The sequence below is a fragment of the Melospiza georgiana genome, chromosome 6 (assembly GCF_028018845.1).
Source record: "Melospiza georgiana isolate bMelGeo1 chromosome 6, bMelGeo1.pri, whole genome shotgun sequence".
Classification (NCBI taxonomy): Eukaryota; Metazoa; Chordata; class Aves; order Passeriformes; family Passerellidae; genus Melospiza; species Melospiza georgiana.
The window spans coordinates 7,004,068-7,022,970 of record NC_080435.1 but is presented as its reverse complement, the minus strand read 5'-3'; the positions used below and the strand labels follow the sequence as shown (position 1 = coordinate 7,022,970).

The 18,903-nt window shown below is 41.3% G+C and overlaps 1 protein-coding gene across 1 annotated transcript in view; it reads left to right on the top strand.

The window, feature by feature from the left end:
• The window catches only part of AMBRA1 (autophagy and beclin 1 regulator 1), a 126,062-nt gene that overhangs the window by 45,461 nt on the left and 61,698 nt on the right, over nucleotides 1–18,903 (top strand). The window contains exons 10-11 of the mRNA XM_058026874.1: nucleotides 4,185–4,265; nucleotides 4,826–4,926. Coding sequence (XP_057882857.1) covers nucleotides 4,185–4,265; nucleotides 4,826–4,926 — 182 coding nt within the window. The remainder of the gene's footprint in view (nucleotides 1–4,184; nucleotides 4,266–4,825; nucleotides 4,927–18,903) is intronic.

Sequence of the window (18,903 nt, the reverse complement as noted above, 5' to 3'; positions counted from 1 at the left end):
TTTAGTATGGCCAGTTTAATATGACATCTTCCAGGAACCCACTTTAGAGGACTTGCAGTGAGACCTGACCAACCAGTAAAGCCAAATGAGTTTGCAGTGTCTGGTAACCTCCTCTGAGCTCTTGATATGGCCTTTGGGCTGCTCCTGCCCTCTGTCCTATCTCCTCTGAAGTAACCTGCTGCAATTAGCAAAAAAAATACAGCAAGTCAGTACAGATAGTTCACATTTTCTCAGTGCTTCAAATGTTGGTTTTTTCTGCTACATGAAGATGGTGCAACTTCCAGTGTTGACCTTAAAGGAAAGTAGTAGATGCCACTCAAACAATTATTTAGCATTTCTATTGTATGTGAGTGTCTAACCTCTGCATTTTAAATTGGATTGCTTGAAACATGATAAAATGCTGAAAATATGAAGAATTGGCTTGATGTGATACAATTTGATTCCTCTGAACTTACATGGCTTACTGGTGCTGGCTTTGATAATTAAATGGCTTTTCAAAATGGTCATTGTTGACCTAATTCTATTGGCAGTGTAGTCAGTGGGAGTTTTAATATTGACTACAATGGGAACAGTTAGACCAACAGATTGCATTAGAAATCCCATGCTGTGTGTTTAATTTCACTTCCTGATACAACAATCTCTAAATATTAAAGTGAATTCTTGCCAAGACAGAAAAGCAGAACATGGCGCTTTTTTTGTCCTTACTGTCTTCTGTATCTACTGTTATTAGTGCAGTAGCCAAGTTACCAGATGAAAAAGAATGCCTTTTTCTCCAAACTTTAGGATGCAAAATTTTGTATCGCTTTCTCTGTTTTCAGAGCTGCTATTGCTGGTCCATTAAATTTACGTTAGTCAATTTTTTCTCTCAACAATCAAACAAGACAACAGAAGAAAATTCCAAGGGGATTTGACTATCTTATCCAATTTAGGATAAACTTGCATCCTTCTTATGCCCTATTAAATGTCCATATTTCTCCTGAATGCTTGGGAATTGCTTTCTTTTCATGCTCCATTGTAGGTTGGTGTTAATATTATTTCTCCCCTACCAGCTCTTATTCTCCACATCACTGTTTTGATTTGTGCCACCATGGTATCTGAACAAATGATGAATAACCTGAATTTTGAGCCAGACCTTAAAAGTTATTTTGTCCATTTGTTGGTTCTTCCAGTTTTCCTGCTGAGACAAATTAGTCTGTTAATAATTAGAGTATTACATTTCCCTTGTCGCCTTGCTGTGGTTTATTTCATTTACTTTAGCAAGGTTATTGAGTTGCTTTATAGCAGAGGCTTTTTTTAGTGTAGATTCACACACACACTGAGGAATTTGCTTTCCACTTCTGCAGGTAATGTTAATTAAACTATCCAGTGTGAATCATTAGCTAATGAATCTGTAGGTAGTTGACACTAAATAGAAAGTAGAGCATTAGATCTTCATCAGTACTTTAGGGAGCCTTGGAAACTTCTCATTTCTTGCTGGAGTGCTTCACGCTGGCACTGCAGTGTGCTAACATCTGCTCTCCTCCCTCTGTCAGCAGGCTGTATGTGGTACAGAAATAACACAAAGTGCCACCCATTTTCACCGATCTGTAGGGCATTCTTTATTTTCCTTTTTAGAGGGTGCAGAAATAATCTTCAGCTGGCGCCAGGGTAATATCAGCAGTTCTAGCTGTGCAACACTAGACTAGACACTCTTTCATGTAGTTCTTGAGCAAGGGAGTTTAGATATAAATGACTCTGTAAATTAGTAATTCAGAGTAATGTTTAGTAATATTCTTCTTTATCCCAGGAGAGTATAGCTTACACTTCTGCTTACAGTAAATAAGAATTCTAGCATTCTTGAAGGATAGCCACTTTTCTTACTCCCTTCAGTCTTGAGTTATAGGACAGGTGGCCACTGGGATGTGAGTTTGTGGTTTTTGTTTGTTTTTTTAAAGAGATGTTAAAAATGTGTCTGTCTTTTACATTAGTAGAGGCTGTCTCTGTCATGGTGAAAACTGAAAAAAATCCTAGTCTGTATTTTTCCCTTTTAGGCATTTTCCCATATTGTCAGGAGATTGTGTACGCAGTAAATAAATAGGAAAGTACAAGATGGATTTCTCACATCAGAAAGTTGCCTTGGTTAGAAAATGTGTCTGAAAATGTTTTTGTGGATGCTAAGAGTTGTGGCTAGTAGCAATTAAAAAAACTTGAACAATTAGTTCCTCTAGGTCTCTTGATTTAGTCTGTAGACTTTGCCCTTTTATCTCCTTATGTTTGCTGGAGCTAATTTTTCATTCATTTTGAAACCTGCTGCTGAGATTCTCTTCAACTGGAGAGTTCTGTTGAGTGTAGTCCTGCTGTTGGTGCTCTTGCTGATATTTGTCCATTACAAAAGTGTCTTCCAATTCCAATAAATGTCCAAAGTAAATAAAAATCCTGAAAATGGTTTTGTTGCTTTTCTCACAGGGTTGCATATCTGTGTCATTTCAAAAGCTGCTACATGGAGGTTTTTAAAAAGTATTTCTTGTCTTCTGCTAGCTCTTACTGTGTGTGATAAGATCTGGAGCACATTTCTTTTTCCTTTGGTCTTTTCTCTTTAGCAACAAAAGTTGATATGTCAGCACTCAAGTTTGCAGGATTCCTTCTGTTATTGATCTCCATCTTAATAGGCTGGAGGCCTGTGATAAAAGAACAGCAGTAGCTTTTACATTTCTGATCTCAGGAACCCTGCTGGTTACACAGAATCCTGAGAGTGAGGTGCGGCTTTGGCTGTGAACTGCAAATGCTGCATCTACAGTGGGAGGAGAAATGGAAGCTTTGAGCTTGGATTCAAATTTGGTTTTGGTGAAATAGCTTGAAACACTAACGAGCTTTGCAGAAGAACCTCTGCTTTTGTGTTCCTGAGTTCCTCAAGTGTGTGGGAAACAGCCACGTAATAGACTTTCTTCTCAGCCCACGTTTCTTGCTCACTGACTTCATAAAAGCAAAACGAAGAAAAATTATAAAATGCGCAGCTTGCTGGAGTGGGTTAGAAATGTGCTGCTAGTGCATTGCATAAGGAATATTTAGTTTCCTAGTGATTTCAAGGCTCTGCAAGTAATATTCCCCCTTCAACTGCTTGGGAAGGAGACAGGTCTGCAATTATAGATGGGGATTTGGAATCCATGGGGAGCAGATTTGTTACTTGTGCAAGGTCATACAGAGAGTAAATTTCTGAACAGAGAAGAAAGCACTGTTTAAGGTCTCTTTCAGAACTCCAGAGTCACTAATGGAGTCTCATTATTTTCCTTGCAGTTTTAGTGCTGTATAATTATAAGACACCTTGTGGCCTAGGAATGCAATATCAGGAATTGTATGTGATGGGGATTCTGAAGGTCCTCCAGTTTGATCTCCTGCTCGTTGTACAGCTGTCATTACCAAAACCAGACTGGGCCACCCTTGAGTTTGTCTAGCTCTTATCTTGAGACTTACAAGGATAGCAGCTCTGCAGCCTCTCCGTGAAAGCCCGTTCAGTGTTACACTGCTGGGGAAGTGCCTTCCTGTGTCTGCTGTAGGACAATAGGTGCTAGACCCTTTCCCCTTGTTCCCCAAGGCCCAGAAAGAGAATTGTTATTGTGAAACAGAATGAGATGTTGTTAAGGAGATGCAATTTTGTCTGACACCACCTAACACTTCTGATTTAACTGGAAGAGCTTATGAAAAGTGAGATAGTTTTAAGATCTGATGACACTTAAACTGGACCTTCAGGGAAGGAACACAAAAGAATAGTCTGCAGATTTTGCTCTTTTGCCTGCACTCCTGGGAATGAAAATGTGAACTTTAACAGATCTCTTTGTCTAACAGAAGGTTCTTCTGAGGACTGGGGTGAGCTTGCCTTTTGCTTTCCTGGTCAAAATTCTGATGTTTCTCTTTCATTTGCTCAGGTGCTGACATTGATTCATTGACTCTCTGTGGTTTTGTTGATACTTTTGAGACATTGTCAAACAATGAAGAAAGTGAACTTTAAGGTTATCCTTATATAAAACCGGCAGAGGATTTGGTACAGTTACTCGTGTGAATTTGGGACATTGGCAGCGTAAGAGCTGTTGAGTCTCTGTAGCATACTCAGGTTGACTAGGTGATGTCACTGGTGTTTTGTTTTCTTGGAAAATGCTTTTATTACGTAGTATTTTTAATGTACAGTAATTTTCTTTCTTTTGCTGAAGGGACAATGGAGACCGATCCAGGCACCGAGCTCCCCGGAACGCCCGCATGTCTGCACCATCACTGGGGCGCTTTGTCCCGAGGTAAGGCATCTGTGGGTAAGAGCAAAATGTGTGGAAATCCTGGAGTTACCAGCAGTACAGCTCTCTGGTTCTTTCAGGTGGAGTCCTTTTCTTGGACGGGGCTTCTTTATCCATGGTTTGTACTTTCTGGGATCCTGGGATGGTGTGTTAGTATGAGCTGCTCGTCCTGTGATGTTTGAAAGATAGCATGGTCTTAGTGCTTTTTACTTACAGGCTGAGGTCACAGTGTGAATGCAGAATAGGAGCAGAAAAGAATCTGATCAGAGATTCTCAGCACAATGTGCTGGTTTGAGATGAGGAAACTATTGTGGGAGGTAGAGGATTTGTTTAGTGCTGATCTTTGCAGCCACGTTGATCAGAGGAGGATCTAATCTGTAATTTACTTTTTGTTTGAAGCAGGGAAGTGGTTGGCTAAGCAGAGGATTCCAGCCTTCTCTCTACTGTAGTCTGCTGGAATGTAGTCATATTTCCTCAGTAATTTCCAAAGTAATTGCAGTGGCTCTTCAGGGCTGTAGTACACAGGATGGCTTTCTCCATGTTTTACTCTCTTTGTTTTGCAGACGCTTCTTGCTGCCAGAGTATTTGCCTTATGCTGGGATTTTCCATGAACGAGGACAGCCTGGCTTAGCCACCCATTCCTCTGTCAACAGGGTCTTGGCAGGTAATGAGATTTCCTTATTTGCAGTAGTCATGTATGTTAGTGGTGTTTTCTTATGAATCTGAACAGAGAAGGATTGATGAGGAGAATTAATTCCAACTTTTGAGGTTCTATTTAAGTTGTCTGAAACAAGAGAAAGGACTGTTGGATTGATGTAGTTAGCTGTCATTCAAGTGCTTGAGCATTGCAGATTCCATGCTTCTGGTATATGTGGAAGTGTCTGCATGAATTGGGGATGGGTATTAACAATTCTCCCTTTATTTAACTTCTTTCCCTATTCCTAGATATCTTTTTTTAAACAACCTGACAGACTAATGATCGGCTTGCTGCAGGTCCTTCTAATTGAATTATAGGGTGCCTTGTTCATGTTCCGGCTAGGAAGACGCACACAAGGCAATGTGGGATTCAATTAGGATCTTAATAAGTGCATATTAAAAAACTCAGCTGCCACCACATACAGCACACAGGCATTTGGGAGCCTTAGAGGGCAAGCGGAGGTGGAAAGGGAGGTGGGGGAAAGAGGAGGAGGAGTATGGCAGTCTGGCAGTTCATGAATGAGATGGTTATAGATGACACATATCTTGAGGGTGAGTCTTTTTTGACTGGGTCTGAGTTGCTCTCTAATTAACCCCGGTGCGGGGGAGTAATTTTGAAGCTTGGAGAATAACAAGAGATGATGTATGGACAGGTAGGTTGGGATGTGGTTTTTCTCCTTCCTTTAGGTAATCACAGGACCATCACTGAAAGGAGTGCTGAAAGGTTTTTCAAGAGGCTGCATGTCTCTTTATCTTATCCTAAGGCTCAGTCAACTATGCCTAAGTCATTTTTGACAGGATTTATCTAACCTGATTTTATTGGAGATTTCCCAATCATTTTGGGGTAGAACTGTTGCTGGTTTTGCAGTGCTGGTTCAGTATGGCAGTGGTCTTGTCTTTGATAGTAGATTTCCATCATCTTCCAGACTTCTGTCTCCCTGGACATTTTGGGCTGAGTGGTTCCCAGAGCTGTTGAGTCATAAGAACTCAGCCAAAGTCTCATCCAAAGGACCTGTGCTTGTATCCCTCAGGGAACAGTGGAGCTAACCTGTAGTGTTAGCTGACGCATGTACTTGCCTGTGCTTGCTGCCTGTGTGGGCTTTGGCTGTTGGCACGTGGAAGCAGCACACTGGCAGATAATTACTTGCTGCCAGGCAACATTGCAGAACTCTTGTGTTGCCCAGCTTTGCTGGAGACACCTGCCTTCATTCCTCCTCCAGGCCTCCTTGGAGTTTGCCTGTTCTGCTGTGGCTGGGAAATAGTTGGCTTTTTCATCTATGCTTTTTGGGGAATTTGAGCCCCAAAACACATATGCTTGCTGTTTCTTGCACATATGCCAAGAATAACAAAGAAAGACAGAAACTGTAATCATGGAGGTTTCAAAAATCAAGATCAGTTTTTTCTCTGTGATGCTGTGCTTAGCCTTTGTAAGGCAAAGTTTGTTCACTCTGGCAGTGTTGTGGAACCTCACACTGGGAATGGCTGGGACTCCACAGTAAAGGCTTTCATTGACCTAAATATAAAATTTATTCTTCAAATACAGTAACTGCTTGTGTTATGTTGGTTTAGTATTTGGTTTATTTTACCCATGCTTTCAGCTTTCAAAATGCTTTTATACATCCATGCTCAAAAACTTCTTCATATGTTGCGGGAAAAAGGAGACTTGAAATTGAAAATACTAGGTGGAGGCATGACAGGCAAGAACTAGAAGATGAGGTTGCAATTGTGGAATAGCCAGAGAATTTCTTATACCCATTATGTTGGTCAGCAGCATTGTAATTTTCAGTAATGCATTTCAGAGCCATTGAATGTTACAGTGCTGATAGTATACTTTCCTTTATATTTAGCCTGTGCCAAGGCTTGTGGTAGCTCTTTCTTCAGTATCATGCTGAAAAACCTCTATTCAAACTCAAAAGTACTTTAACTCTGGCCTAGTAGTTATGGGTGAGGTTGACAGCCTTGGCTGAAGAAAAAATCAGTCATCTATTTTCCCATTAACAAAGGCTAATCTAAGCTTGAATGCTTTGAATTGCTTCATTCTACCATGTATCCAGACTGTCATTTTTGAATTACGTTTAAATGCAAAAATGCCAAATGTATTATGTAACCTCTACAGCATTTGAGAAGAGATACCAAAAACCCCTGTATTGCTAACTTGACAGTTTTCTAAAAACTGACAGTAGACTTCTGTGATCAAGTAAGACTGAGAGCTGCTGTTTGGAAAAATACATCCAATTGTACTTCTGCTCCTGTCCACTGTCCCATTTACTGCTATATACTGAGAGGAAATCAAAGGAGCAGATGGAGATCTTAGTGTGTGAATTACTGTGGTGTGCTGACTAAATTTCTTAATGTCAGAGCTCTTACTGTCAGGTTCTGTCCGTTTACTTTCAGCTCTCTGCTTGATGTGAGGAGCTTTCTGTTGTTTAAGTGTCATTCTCACGCAAGTGTTACACTGACAACTGCTGCACGCTAGGGAGGACTGCCTCGAGACTGAATCCTTACAGTCAAATTTAATGAACCCCTAAAAATTGCAGGTTGTCTCTGCAGATGGACTAGTCCAGCAGTGCAGTGGATTGGGCAGAATGGCAAACATGCCAGGCAGAGCTTAGGTCAAATCAGAGCCCTTTGTCCTGTTTGGGACTGGTGGCCATCCTTGTGCCAAGGCACTTCCCAGCGAAGCATGGGAATGGTAGCAGCAGATGGGTAGAGTAGGTGGGAGCCCAGGGGGAGAATGAAGAGATACCAGTCAACATGACAGACAGGGAGATCTCCATGCCAGCAGCCTAATTTGCATGGAGCACTGGAACAGCAACTCCCCCCAGTAGCACCTGCCTGCCTCGTTATCTGCCAGTGTAGTTCAGATCTCTCAGCTGATACAGAATGCTGCATCACCGTGCTTTCTGGCACCAAGTAAAACACCATGTGAAAATATATTACATCAACATTGTTACCTTTAGCATTGAAACTTGTAATCACACCAAAAAGTGTTGGTAGTTTGACAAGTTATATTTTTCTGTAAAGTCTACGTTGATTGGCAGTAATTACACTGTCCTCCTTTAATCCTTTATTAACTGAGTCTTATATCAGCTTTTTCATTATTTTGTCTGGAATCAATGTCAAGACTGACAGTCTCATCCTATTTCAACCTTTTAAAATACTGGTATAACACTAGCATATTTTTCAATCTTCCATATTCCCCTGTATTTCAAGACTCATCAAGAAACCCGAGAGTTCATTTCGCAGCTTTTTTAAGGCTTTTGGTAGTGTGGGCTGCAAGCCACCCTCTGCACTCTCCTCTCCTTGGTGAACTGCCCTAAGTGATGGAGTTGTGGTCTCCAAGGAAACATCCATACAGTGAAAGCTAGTTGAAGTGGTTGGTTGCTAAAGTGATGATGAAAGCAGTAAATATATTTTGGTTTCTCACTTCATATGGATGATTGATTGCATGTGACAATGTAGGTGGAATACTGCATCTTGGGGCCATTTCAGTCTTAAGAGTCTCTTGGGTTCTTTGCCATTTGTGGGCCAACAGAGTGGGGGTTTGATTTTTGGTTTGGTTTTCTTTTTCTTTCTTTTTTTGAATGTCTTTTTCCCTTCTACACTTCCCAGGAGATACCAAAAAGATGTTATGGGGGTTGAGATTACACCTTTTCTAGTGGGAGTTAGTACTGCTGCAAAGCTCAGCAGCGTTAATATTTCCAAGGAACACACAGCTCAGTATTGTGTTTACTACTTCTTACTGCTTTTTTGAAATGTTTCTGTAAGCTGAGTATTTCTGCCCACTGCTTTGTTTGGGTTTGTTGTTTGTTTGTGTCTTTGGTTCATTTATTTGTTGGTTTTGGTTTGGTTTTTTGTTTGTTTTTTTAAATAAATTTCTCTTTGTCCTAAGTTGCATTGGGAAGCAGGACACTGTTGTGATGGGCAAGTTACAGATATCTTTTGGCATCTGGTAGCACAGACCAGGATGTCCATTTTAATATCTTCTTTTAAATCCATAGATACATTCAAAAGAAAAGGTCTGCATCATTGCCGCTGAAGTGCTTGTGACCTCTTGTTCCCCTCCGTGAACTTTTGCCTCAGGCTTTATAGTAATTGACTGCTTTGGGATGGACAGAGACATGCTAATAGTATAGTGAAACAAAGAAGACTTTAGTTTCAGTTCAGTGGAAGCTTAGGGGAAGAAGAGAATCAGTGTTTCCCAAGGAACTTTGCAGAAGACTTTAAAAATTGACACAAATACCATTTTGTTGGCATTTCTGTTACTCATTAGGCGACATACAGATGAAAGTTTATGATGGAGTTACCTAGCTCTGTGAAATGTTTCTGTCTTGCCTCACTTTGTGTTAATAGGCTTCTATTCAGTTATGTGTATCTCCACAAACAAAATATTTTTCTTTGTGTGGTCATAGGTAATGTTTATCTGTTCTGGCTTTGCCACCAGACTTATATCTACTAAAACACAATCCAGCACAGTTGCTCTGAGTCTTCCACCTTGTAGGGAGATCCAGATTCCACAGAGTTTAAGGTTTGAGTGATACAAATTCTACATTTACAGTTTCTGAATGATTTCGTTGCTATCTCAGGGTAAAATATTCAGACCAAAGACTGAACACTTAAATGTAGTCAAAGAGGGAGCTTGATTATAGATTTCTCCATATCTCACACCTGTCCAGGGTATAGCCTGCCACAAGAGCAGTAAATGGTTCAGCTTTGGATATCTCTGCCAGAGTTGCCAAAGCAAGCTGTCTGTAGCCTTCTTACACTGGGGTGGGGGTGAGGCCATTGATGAAGCTAAGAATCAGTTGATCCCTTTAATGGGAGTCTAGAATTTCGAAGTGGGAAGTTTGGCTGTTGTTTCCCCAAAATCTTATAAGCTATGCTGTTCTTTAGAGCTTTACTTCGTGGGAGAATTCGATCACGTGTCTTCTGATGAATTTATATTCTTCAGCCAGCAACTGCTGACACACAATTGTTAGATTGTATGAACTTTCATCGTGGTGAAAATTAGCTAAGATGGGTAATGTCATCCTTCTGGGACAGGAAGGATGTGACTGAGCATGCAATAGTTCTCCTAATAAGAATTATGATGATGGCCTCTCACCAGTGACATGCACTAGTTAAGGTACCTTCTGGTGCACATTCCCAATCTATTAATCACTCTAGCTGTATTTAGGGTCGATGTTCACAAGTGAGTGGCTCTAACCTAAAGCCAGCTAAATGGATATCATTGAGCCTGTGGTGCATGCAGCTGCATAGACTATTGGTTGCCATTGCAAGTTGAGTTATCCCTACAGTAACCTTTCACTTCTACTCTAATGATAGAAGTGATCATGATAAAAGGTTTCTTTGCCTTCAAAACCATGTTGAAGGCAGATTTCCAGTTCCTCTGGCATTTCAGGTGTGATTTCCTCCTGTGGCTCAGGTCATCTTGACCTAATCCTGTTCTGTCATGTACAGCATGCTGTTAATTCTGTTCTGAGATGCTCTCATCCCTCAAATGTGCTTGTAGTGATGCACAGCTGGGCAGGGTAAGACAAAGATAACTTGAGAGCTCCATGAGACCAGCAAAAGTTGATAGGAAGACTCGCTGCCAGTTGTCTCCAATGTACCCATGTTTTTCTCAGTATTAGTAGTTATGTATTTTCTGTGCAGTTCCCTGAGATTTGAGTGTTATTCTGAATCTGTACCTTTAGCTGTCCATCACTGGCTTATTGATATTGGCTTGCTTCTGCCTTTTCATCCGAGACAGCTGTATGAATTTGAATTAGTGTCCTGATCTAATCCTGCTTTTCACAGTAGAGAGTTCTGTAGAATAATAGAATCAATGAACATAGCTGTGTGGCTTTCTATGCTGCTTGTTTCTTTTATAAGTCTATTTGGTACTGCTAAATATGGAAAGATGTGAAGCTTTGGGTAACTTTATTTTTATGGTCTTTCTGTGGTCTACGTCAGTGGACACTAAATGATATAAGAGGCTTAAAATATGCCTCATATTCTTCTGTGACTTGAGAGCTATAGATACATGTCACCTTCATCACAGACTTGAGAACAGTTTATGATTTCTGTGAAAGTGCAGCCTTTCATGAAGAAATGTAAGGAAAAAAGGAGGCTGTATGACTGAATTGCAAATGAATTCATTTCCTTCTTACAGGAGGAAATGATGGAGTGTCCCTTCATGGGACTGGTGAGAGTTATCCTCAGAGTTGTTGGTTTCCTCAACATGGTACTTAAGCTTTTGAAGATTTTGTGGTAGGATTTTGGAAATGTGGCAAAGACTTTAATTGCATGACGTCCTCTTATCTAAGTGTTCACTTAAAAATTTGCTTCATGTATTCTAAAAACACACTTGCAGCCCTTGAGCTTTCACAAAGGTTTGTTGCGGCACCTCAGCTCTTATCTGCCTTTGTCTCTCACCAGCTGGTGTTTCCTCGATCAGCCTTCAACCATGAAAGCTTTTTCTGTTGCTGCTCAATTACAGTAGAGTATGTCAAATAAAATCTCCTGGTAGTACGGTGTCCTTTGTGCAGAATAAAGTCATGTACTGTGAGTTAACTTTCTCATAGTATTAGATCCCTTCTTGACTTCCAGTTCATGGATTCTGTAGCTGTGGCTACGGGATTTTACAACATCATGATTATGGTCAGAAGGTGAACTTCTTATCAAACATTCTTCAAATTAAATCCCTCTCCCAGAAGATGGAAGACAGTTTGTTAATGCTTAAAAAAACAAGTCTAGAAAACAACTCTTAATACACAACTTTGTGGTGACACTGGGATCAGATAGCTGATCCACAGATGCTACATTCTTCCTAGCAGGTCCATCTTTATAGTACTTAAGTAATTTTTCCCTGTATTGCAGGACACCAGTGAGTTTATTTTTTCCGGCTCTGTGCTTTAATTGGCAGTCCAGCTGCCTCTTTTCTGGAGCTGTAATCTGTGTCATCCTGGATGTTGTACCTTGGCACAGTGAAGGCTGATAGGTAGTTGATGCAATTAGCCTTTGTATGACCTACAGGCAATCTCTTCTGAAATGCTAGTCCAGTGCAGAGACCCCCACAAATGTTCCTAAGCTGTTGGCATTCATTTTTATGTAGATAAATACTCCTCTGAGCTAAACGGGATTTAGTATCTATCTGTGTATCTAGATGTCTCCTGAAAGTGGGTGATAGGTGGTGTTAAGAGAAAACCATTAACATATGCATTTATGTGATGGAAGATTTTGTGTGTATTGTTTCCAGTTAGCCTTTCCCTCCCATTCAAAATACCAAATTCTGCATTGAGCCTCTGAGCAGTTACTCATCCTTATTTTGCCGTCCGCTCCTGCTGTACGCTGTCATACACAAAGCACAAACAGCCAGAAGGTGTCGGGGTACTTTCTGTATGGAATAACTTTACTCTGGCTGTCTGCTTATTATGCCCTGCTTACTCTGTGTCACTGTTCACTTGCATCTTCCACTTAGCAGCAGACCTGCTCTGTGGTCACAAAGACTTCTCTGTTTACATCTGTGAACAGGTACAGTTTGAATTCTTTGGCTGGGACATTAAGAGTGCAAAGCACTAGAGATTGTGGGGCATATGGAATGAACTTGCATCACAACCTTTGTAAAATGTTATCCCCTATTTGGTTCCAGAGACTAGAGTACTCTAACGCTTGAGTGATTACAAAATCAGTTTAATTTCTGAAACAGATTTTGTGTATCAATTTTTTTGTATGCAAAGAACCTGCACACCTGAGAACTAGAGATTTTCCATGAATCTCTTAAATATTGCACAGTAAAGGGGAGCTAAAGAGTCAAAATTATACTATTAGCACTTTAAAGCCTACTATTGCTCGGTCCTTTTTGTTCTTGTCTTTCCTTTATGCTTTTGTAACTCAAGCCATAGTTTATCACGATCTGCTAAGTCTGAGAATGTGTTAATTGAGAGGACTGTGAGTCAACAGGAAATAAAAATCCGCAGCTATGTGCACTATGGGAGGTATTTACACTGTAATTTTGGGGTCATCTGACTTGGGAGGCCAAGCTTCCTGCATAGTTAGCAGAAGAAAAAAAAAACTTCTGCTCTGAGGATTCATCACCTGCAGTGAGCTGAAATGAGGTGCTCTGAATATTCTGTGGAGCTGACAATATATCTAACACTGATTAGATAGGGAGTTTTGGAAGAGTACTTTTCTGCTGTGGGTTACTTAGATGTCTAAAATTAGGCAGGCTACATCCTGCTCTGATGGTAGAAAGGATGTTATCTAGAAGAGGAGATCTTCATTCATCACTTGGATGAGGGATCAGAGTGCACCCTCAGCAAAACTGGGAGGAGTAGAGGATGAACCAGAAAGTTATGCTGCTGTTCAGTGGGACTTTCATAGACTGGGAAATGGACCAGCAAATCTCATTAAGTTCAGTGAAGAGAGAGATGCTGAGTCCTACATCTGAGGGAGAGTGACCCCATGCATCAGGACAGGCTGTGGACTGTCTGGAAAGGAGCTGTGCAGTGAATGACCTGGGGGTTCTGTGGACAGCAACTTGAACATGGGCCAGCAAACGTGCCCTTCAGAAATTAAGGCCATCAGTGTACTGTGTTGAATTAGGAAGACATTGCCAGCAGACTGAGGGAGGTGATCCTTTTCTTCAGGCCTGCTAAGGCCACATTTGTACTACATAGTCCAGTTCTGGACCCCAGTGCAGGAAAGGCATGGGACATACTGGAGTAAGTGCAGTGAAGGGCCACAAAGACTGACTTGAGAAAATAGGTTGAGAGAGATTCAGCCTGGAACTCTTCAGCCTGGGGAAGAGAGGGCTTGGACTGCATCTTGTCAATATGTGTAAATAACTGAGGGAATGAAGAGAGACAGATGCCCAGGGATGCCCAGTGAAAGGACAAAGGCAATGGACACAAATTGAAATTCCATTTGAAGGAAACTTTTTCTTTCTGTGAGAGTGGTTAAATTCTGGAACAGTTTGCATGTGGACATTATGTGGTCTCTTATCTTTGGAGATATCCAACCAAGTTTGACTGGAGAGATGTATGTGAACAAACCAGCAGTTAAGATCTCTTAATTGTTGTTGACTTTTCAGAGAAGGTGTTTGGATCTGGGGTCAATCCACTTCTGACTGTAGACAGTAAAATATGGAATGTTAGAATGGCAGTCGAAATCTATTTGCTTGGAGGGCTGATCTTTCCTGTCGTTGCTTTGTTCCCAGTGGTGATCCAAGCAGTGATACCATTGTGACTATTATTACAGCCCAGAGTGAGATAAGGTACTTTGGGACCAGTAATGTGTATCCCATTTGCATTTTGTGAAGTCTTGTTTTGGGCAATGTAGCAACTTTGCAAATGGCTTTGGGGAGCTGTGGGTGAACCCACAGAATATGAATTCCTGTCAGGATGCTACAGCTCTACAACCTTATGTAGGCAGGCAATATCAGGGAGTATGAAACTACTGTTATCTTTTTTATATAGTCTTAGTGACATCATTCCAGATGATGTTCAAGTCCACGTGTAGCTCTTTGTGTCTACATTTCAGAAGGACTTAGTATAGCTGAAGGAAAAATCAGCTGAGGAAAACTTCAGCTATAGAATGACATAAGCTTTATGTATTTAGCTAATCAAAGAAGTAGTAGGTAGTTGTTACTTGATTGGTATAGATACAGCTGTGGGGGAAAGATGTCTGATAGAGCACCCTTTAATACAGTAGACAGAAGGCATAGAAAGATGCAGAACCTGATATCAATTTAGCTTGGAAGAAAAAGCGATACTTGAGCAATAGTGTTGGGAGTTTTTAATTTCTTGAAGTCCTGCCACGTAAAGTTCACCACTTGCCTTGAGGTAACTGATTGCTGAAACAGGTTTTTTTCCCAGTACATGAGGTGTTTAAACTAGCAAAATGATTGCCTAGTCTCACAGGAAAATTTATGATCGTAGTACTGGTCTCAAAGTTCCTGGTGCATGTGCAGGAGTTTTCATAGGGTGTCTTTAGGGTCCCTTTGCTGGAGAGGTTCTTCCAGCCATTTGCCTCGTGTCACAAGTGCTGCAGGACTGGAAGCAAGCGCTGCCTCTGAGAAAGTTTGTATAATGTGTTTTCTCATGCAAGCTGTCCCAGTAAGCCTTTCTTTGTATTGGTGGCTGTGAATCTAAAGCTGCCTTTGAGATTCAGACAGGCATTGGAGAGAAGTGATCATGTTCTTAAAAGTGAAGGGTGCAGGCTGATTCCTTTTGTGTGCATTGTTAAAGAGATGAATTTCTAGATATCATTATTTCAGAATGGGTAAGGCTTTGCAGAAGTGCTCATCTTTTGTGGGCGGTGAGGCCCCTTGGGGACCTGTCTCTTTGTGGGTGGTAAAACTCACTTAGCCATAAAAGTATTTTCCCAGAGCTTGCTGCCTCCTCTTAAAAGGGAAAAAAAAAAAATTACCCATGTTCCAGAGCGCAGAGGGGAGGCAGGAACCCGTGCTGTGCAGAGGGGTAGGAATCCTCAGTGGCCTGCCATGTTTGGCTGTCATCTCTGAAGAGATTAATCATGATTTTCACTAGTGTGTTTTATGGGGCGGGGGGGACCCAATACCACAAAGCAAATCCTAAGACAGATTTGCTGTGCCCAGTATAGAATATTTTCATAGACATTTTTATAGCTACCTTGACATAAAGATGATAGGAGTTTTGCTATGGCAACATAGTTGTGTGTTGAATAATGGATCTGGTAAGAATGCCGTGTGATGATCTCCTGGTCCCTTTTGCAGGTAGATAGGTTTGTACCATTGGGTGTTTTATTTGTAATTGGGCATTAAAGTCTCAATCTGTTATCACTTAATGCATAAAATCAAAGGTTGTGTTAGCTATTAGGTTCTACAGTAGTGGTTTTTCCTCCACATAGTATCATTACTCATCTGGTACTGTTGATTTTATGCTCCTGATCTGCTGGCTTTCCTTGATTGTGGGGGAAGATGTATGGGAAGATCTTGGCAGGGTTAGTAACAACTTGCTTTCTCAGAGTTCCTTTTGACTTGTGGGTTTTTCTTACCTGGTATTTTACCTTAACATGAGCCGTTATAAGTTGCCCCTTGTGTGGAACCTGGAGGAGTTTTAGAAATACCTGTGGCAAGGGCAGAGCCTAGGAAATAAATTTAGGCTTCAGACTTTCCCCAAAACATAAAGGCTGGATTTGTCAGTGCTTTTGGATTGTTAAAAATGTGGAAGGTGTTAAGTGTCTTGCTTGAGATGGGGAAGTTCTTGAAGAAAAACAGAGCAGAGAAGCCAAATAGCATTTGTGCAGTAGCAAACACAGTCTCTAGTCAGGATAAGAGCACTAGGTGAGTTCATATTAGCTTTTTAACTCTTTGCCTCGGAACTCAAAAGTAAATGCAGACAGCAGGAGATTCTGTACACCAGAAAATATGAACAGGACCCAAAGGTGTACCTCATATATGTTCCTCCATGCCTTGTTTTTTTTTTTTTTAATGGGTGCAACCATCACCTCTGGAATGTGGCTGAAGTGGGAATGGTCTCCAGTGTCTGCAGGAGCTCAGTGCTGGTTTTGAACTAAGCAAGAGATGCAATGTAGTGCTACTAAAGGAAGCTGTATTTTGCTTTCTTGAGCAGTAGGTTTGACACACTCTCCTGCTGAGCTCAGTGTGGGCTGTAATCCAGAAGCCCTGGCAGGCAGGAGCTGTTATGTTTCTGAGAGTTCAAAATCAGTGAGAGCTGTGAGCCAGCCTCTGCAAATATAACAGCTCTGGACTCCGAGTTCCCCCATTGCCTGGCTTCTGAGTTCTACTCTTGCTGCTCTGGGAACCAGATTGACATCTCTTCCCCGTGCTTCAAGCACTGCCTGAAACAAGGTGCAATTTCAGATGTATCAATGTGCTTCAACCCACCAGGTTTTGCAGCAATAGGTGGGAAGGAGTAGGTAGGTGTGGCTCATGGCCCTTTAGATAACTTCAGGGCCAGCAGCAGACTATGGAAGAAGTCGTAGTGATGGTCATAATTTCTTGGTTGTCTCTTTCAGCATCTTTGGGGTTGGTTAGAATGATAGTGGTAGGTAGAAGCCATCACAGAAGGCAAGGGAAGAGCAGTCAAATAATCAAAAATGTTAGTCCCTTTGCTAAGAAAGAGCCAATGAGAGTAGTTAGACTACTAGTACTGGGTTTTGACCAGCAAGGGGGTCACTAGAAGTAGAGCTGGTTCAGTAGTAGTTGAGATGGAAGATATGCTGGAGTGGAAAAAGAAGAGTGACTGCCCAGAGTTTCATATACAGTTTGAGAGCTAGAGGTGATAAGGACATATGGGACAATGCATTTCCTCTTCTCATCTTAGACATCCAAACTGTGATCCAGAGAGTCATTGAGAAATTTAGAGATGCAAGAAATTGATGTATATTTATATTGTGAGAGGGAGAAGAAGAGCATACACATTTACTGACAAATGCCAAGGGATAGAAATTGACAGAAAAGAGAGAAAAATCATAGAGGCTGGTGGAGTGCTTAGAAGGACTGGGAACATGCTTGTGTCTGTTATGGGAAGAATTGCAGGAGGGGAAGGGAAGGTTGAAAAGGTAGAGGAAGTAATGTCACTTGGTAATTTTCTTACAAGCAGCTGAGATTCTGCGCAGAGACAAATGGAAGCTGGAGGAGGGGAGGGTTTGAGGAATGAGTCAAAGGTAGCTGGGATTGCAGGCGTGGGCTTCAGTTAAGCTGGAGAAACACTTTGTCTTCTTTCAAACAATTGTTCGTATTAGCATTCATGGTGTGGGCATGCATGCACCCATCCATGTGCTGTCTCCTGGTTGCTGCACACAGAGGCTGTTTGAGGATCTGTCTTTTGGTTCACCACAGACCAACCAAGCAAGATCTCAAAGCTTCTTCGAGGTGTCAGAGTAGAAAAGTGTAGTGGAGGGAATTGGTCTGGTGGCAGTTTTCATTGATGTTGTCTTGCAGGAGATGGAGGGATGGGTACTGGTATCACAGGTGGGTCAGGCTCAAAATCTGGTCGGGAGAGAAGGAGGCAAATACCCACCATGTACATATACATCCCCACAACCCCATTATGAGGACATTGAAAAGGGTAAAGGAAATCCAAAAGTACTTTGCCAGAGTGGAAGGAAAAGAAGGCACAGGGAGACAAATAACTGACAGTGCTTATGGATTGGAAATCATAACAAGATGAAATAGAAGATATTAAGTTGTGACGGAGAGGGACTCAGTAATAAAGTTTAGAGAAAAATCTCATGGGCCAAATGGAGTGAGCAGATTTACAAAGATTTTGAAAAGTAAGGTGAGAAAGCATTTTGCTGTGAGGGTGAGATCCTGGAACATTTCACCACAATTCCTTTCTAGTTTGTGGCCCCAGTCCTCCTGTAAAGCACGGCTTACTCCAAATCTTGATTGTGTATAATTGAAAATTTTACTGTAGACCAATTGTCATTGCTGTATTTTCATCATATGAAATTTCCCTCCACTTTTGCTTGTAAATGCTGTGTGAAGTAGCTGTGGTGGTTATTTTGTACAGCAGCATCTTGGGGAGGTCTACTTAGGACCTTCTGGAAGCATTATGTGCTAATTCAAGATAGATTGACGTCAAGTCTGCCCTGAAAAAGAAATAAAACCCATTTAAGTATCCATTCACTGTGCAGTGCAAGACCTGCATGCTGAGTGTCTAAGTATTTCTGCTGCCTTAGGTTTTCTGGATGTGTCTTTGAGTTTGCCTTTTAACACTTCTTTAAAACGATGGAATACAGTGGTAGTCACCTTTAATCTTGGAGTCAGTTTTGTAATTGCAGTGGGTTGGACCTGTCTCTGATGAGCTGAGCTGGGGCACCGATTTTACAGAAGTCACTGCAAGGTGATGAGTTTGGCCAAACTTCTTGGTGGAGTCCTGACTTCTGGGAGCCCTTATGCTATGTCACTGTTCCAAATGTTGCATGGTTACTTCCACATTGTTACACTTGTTCTGTC